General features: G+C 40.7%; 1 protein-coding gene across 1 annotated transcript; it reads left to right on the forward strand.

Annotated features, from left to right (window-relative positions):
* Positions 1-1,642: 1,642 nt before the first annotated feature.
* Positions 1,643-3,791, forward strand: LOC134674614 (uncharacterized). The gene is made up of 3 exons (XM_063532732.1): positions 1,643-1,909; positions 2,643-2,814; positions 3,519-3,791. Exons 1-3 carry the CDS (start codon positions 1,679-1,681, stop codon positions 3,749-3,751), a joined length of 636 nt encoding a protein of 211 aa, XP_063388802.1. The 5' UTR covers positions 1,643-1,678; the 3' UTR covers positions 3,752-3,791.
* Positions 3,792-4,374: the final 583 nt, after the last annotated feature.

The following is a 4,374-nucleotide window of genomic DNA, read 5'->3' on the forward strand; positions in this document are numbered from 1 at the left end:
ATCTAGTTGCCTTCTGTAAGTATGGGGTCGTTGTTTGATGAAAAGCATTCCACTATGACACAGGGTCACTCTTAGTTCGTACGTGTTTTTAGGGTTCCGTAGCCAAATGGCAAAAAACGGAACCCTTATAGATTCGTCATGTCTGTCTGTCTGTCTGTCTGTCCGTCCGTATGTCACAGCCACTTTTTTCCGAAACTATAAGAGCTATACTGTTGAAACTTGGTAAGTAGATGTACTCTGTGAACCGCATTAAGATTTTCACACAAAAATAGAAAAAAAAACAATTATTTTTTGGGGTTCCCCATACTTAGAATTGAAATTCAAAATTTTTTTTTTCATCAAACCCATACGTGTGGGGTATCTATGGATAGGTCTTCAAAAATGATATTGAGGTTTCTAATATAATTTTTTTCTAAACTGAATAGTTTGCGTGAGAGACACTTCCAAAGTGGTAAAAAGTGTGTCCCCCCCCCCCCCCGTAATTTCTAAAATAAGAGAATGATAAAACTAAAAGAAATATATGATATACATTACCATGCAAACTTCCACCGAAAATTGGTTTGAACGAGATCTAGTCAGTAGTTTTTTTTTAAACGTCATAAATCGTAAACCGCAATTTTATTATGTTACTTGCTGCTGCGGAACCCTTCATGGGCGAGTCCGACTCGCACTTGGCCGCTTTTTATTTCCTTTATTATTTGAGTATAAGTTTTTAAGTCCAATAGCGGCCTTTAGCGCACGCTCGATTGATTGGCTAACATCCAGGTACATATTTATTAGGTCCATTCTAGGTACATACTATTCTAGAATATCTTTGCGTAGGAAAAATCCTTGAATAGGTAGTTCCAGTGCTCGAAATGCTACTTAATGCACAATAGTTGACACCCTGTTGTCACCTCCATTACTAATAATGCACTGGGACAGTGACGAGCACCCGGTAGTATATAATATATTAGCGGTACCGATGTCAACTCATACCGGCAATGTCCATTTCTCCGGACATGGATATAGAAAACTAAACACAGTGACTACATTTGTTGATAAATCAATCATTCTCATAGCACAGCACCCTGGGAAAAAATGAAACAAAGGACCAAAACATACTTTAAAGGTAGGCTCAGACTGAAACTACACATAAAAATGTATCATAAAACATATTTATTTTTAGATGGTTTTTGTTGGTGCAGGTTTAGGCCCCAGAAAATGCTGCGTAACAAAAAAAGATAAAAGTAGTTATTTCTAAATTATTTTCCTGAGTACCTATGCAATGTTAGGTACAGCTTACTAAATTGTAGTAAAAAATCGACCTAGCTTCAGGCTTCGGATAAAATAATCTATCACAAAAAAATCCATGCTAGCTTCTCTATAAAACATTCTATATTTTTTTTGCTAGGACTATTATCTCATAAGGTAAGGTGGGGTAACTATCTCCGGGGTAAGATTATCACTTGTATGCAATCCTCATACTGTTTGTCTAGCCCTGAGCAAAATAAACTATGTTAGCCTTACCCCACCTTAACACGAAAGTACTAAGTAAGTACCTTAACTGAGAGACAAACAATGACAAAAATCGACTGTGTGGACATGGCTGAACGTTACATATATGACATATTATGGGAACAGTAGCTACCTGTGATCTTTATAAAACAGAACAGCCATTTAGCTCCAACCAGTCACCATGAGAATACGAACGTGTATAGTCGTATTAATCAATGTCATTAAACTGTGCATCTGTGATGACCGCTATGGTGACCTAAAGCAGAATGACGCTATGTGTGCGCGTTTTGGAATGAATGCACTCTTCGACCCTGAAATGGTGGTCAAGACAAAATGGAGGATATACTACACTTGGAATTTGAAATTGCCCTTTGGATGCCTTGATATGACGTTCAAAACTGTTAATCCAATGGTAAGTACATAATCACTACTAGGTAAAACAGATTAAAAATGTAGCGCTGCGGACTGCGGGCTCCGAAATAATAACTGAGGATCGCATTGGGGTTAAATTCGAAGATGGAAATGAAGAATCTACTACTTATTTTTCCTCTGTGGTATATGTAATATTACGGTTAGGAGACGACATGCCGCTACCCTGCAAAGCTATGCCGTTGCGTTCCTACCGAAAATTTCTTTGATGCGGCGGGGTAGTATTTATATTTGTATAGCGCAGGGGTCACCACATGGCGGACGGCCGACCTAATTTATTTTTTTGCTTATTTAATAAACTCGAGAAGAAACGGACCGCGACGGTCATTTAAAGTGACATTCCATTTCCAACTGCAGCTGCAATACTGTTCATTTTCTATGGAAATTGACACTGACAGCGACGCGTTTCCATAGTAAAATGAACAGTATTGCAGCTGCAGTTGGAAATGGAATGTCACTCTTACTTTAACAACCGGACCCCTGAAGAAACTAATTGGTGACCTCTGGTATAGCCTATTATAGTTGTTTTTCAATACAATTACCATTCTTGACGCGTGGCGTCGTTGAAAATTCTGTTCAAATGCTGTAGGATAAGAAGGATACAGGAGGAGAACAGAATTGTCAAATACGAGTAGGCAACTTTACCTGCTGGGGATCGGGTTCTATGTGGGTTTTATTCGCCTACTTAACTTTAGCCCAATTTTGGTTTGACACAGATCATCAACCGCTTCTACTCCGACATGAACAAGCACCTGGAGACGCAGCCAGTGTGGGAAGCAGCTACTCTGCTGGTGACTATGGGGTACTTCAACCATCAGATGCTGCTGTTCGCTGAGCCTGGCCCCGCTGGAAAATTTATCGGCATACCGAACATCTCACAACGAGCTAGTGAGTGTCATATAATTAACTTTAGTTTGGTATACCAGGAGGGAAATTCAAATTTACATTTTGACATCAAAATTTGTCTGCTTGTTTGCCTCCTATTACATAAAAAAATATCAGTTGCCCGTGCGTCTCGTTCGCACCAATACCAGCGAAATTAAAATATTTTGATGTCATATGTACGTTTGAATGAATTGGCTTCTAGGTAAGCCAACCATGCTTTGGCTGCTATTATGGTCATAGTATTAGGGTGAAAAAACCATTGTGTGTTAATATAACCAAATAAACTCCAAATACATGCAAAATTTTACAAGGATAGTTCTGACTTGCAGACCTCCTCAGGGATATTTTGACTACGAATGTTTATATAAATAGTACGTTTTCTTTCTCTTTGCGTTAACTTAATTCCTTCTTCAATCATATGGCTTCAACACATAAGACTAAAGAATCCAAGCTCTTAACGTCTGTGTGTGCGAGTAATGCTCTTATAAAATATTAGTTTCAATTTGGCTTATTCAGAACCGGTATCATGGTCGCATTTTTATCACCTGTTATGCTATACGTTACTTTCGCACTTACATATTTGTTAGAACGTGATGGGCAAGGTGACAAATGATAAAGAGCCGGCCATCTTAGCCCTACAGGATAATATATCTCTTCAACGCCTCTCCCACTTTTTTGACCATAGTCTTAATCTCCCTGTTTTTCAGTCGAGATGCTACCGCACCCAGCCAGCGTGCCTTTCCTCAAGTTCCAGCTGAAGCTGATCCGCGACGGCAAGTTCCTGATCATGATGGACTGCCACGTCGGAGCCGTGTCGCTCTCGGCTCGGTACAGCGGGGCGCCGCCCACCGAGGAGGAGCTGGCCGAGGCTGTGGCCGAAGCTGGGCTGGGCGAGGGCTTCTCGGCTTGCATGAAGGGAAAGAAACCTATAAAGGTCTAGGACAACGTTGATATCATTGATAAAATTATACAGCACTGAGTCCAATAGGGCTTACAACATCAACCCATTAATCGACAACATACATCATCATATACATGTCATCACCCTGTCACCCAGAACGTAAATGGTCGCGTACTGTGCGATTTAAGAGGAATTTTCTCCCACGGACGCTTCGGCTGTGGAATGAGCTCCCTTCCGAGGGTCTACAGTATGGGGTTCTTCAAAAGAGGAGGTTTTTAAAAGGTCGGCAACGCGCATTAACACCTCTGGAGCATGGTATAATAATATACTCCGCCTGGTAGTCCTGGTACTCTCTTCCCGTCTTTTCTAGGTCACCTGACTAACACAAGCCTACGTCATCATGCGACAGCGCTATATGATAATATGCGATAGCGCTATATATAGCGGCCATGTTATTGTGACGTAGGCTTGTGTCACTCTGGGAAGAGAAGACCATGTTTTATTAGACTATGCTCTGGAGTTGCAGGCGTCGATAGGCTACGGTGACTGCTTACCATCAGGCGGCGTATGCTTGTTTGCCACCGATGTGGGATAAAAAAGTCATGTCACGTGTATATTTTTGTATTCCCATGTGACTTAGCGTGAAGAAATGAAATTAAAAT

Source organism: Cydia fagiglandana, chromosome 20 (assembly GCF_963556715.1).
Source record: "Cydia fagiglandana chromosome 20, ilCydFagi1.1, whole genome shotgun sequence".
NCBI lineage: Eukaryota > Metazoa > Arthropoda > Insecta > Lepidoptera > Tortricidae > Cydia > Cydia fagiglandana.

Coding starts and splice junctions, on each gene's coding strand:
- LOC134674614 (XM_063532732.1), top strand. CDS start 1,679: ATGAGAATACGAACGTGTATAGTCGTATTAATCAATGTCATTAAACTG. Junction 1,910..2,642: donor TCAAAACTGTTAATCCAATG/GTAAGTACATAA, acceptor GGTTTGACACAG/ATCATCAACCGCTTCTACTC. Junction 2,815..3,518: donor GAACATCTCACAACGAGCTA/GTGAGTGTCATA, acceptor CCTGTTTTTCAG/TCGAGATGCTACCGCACCCA.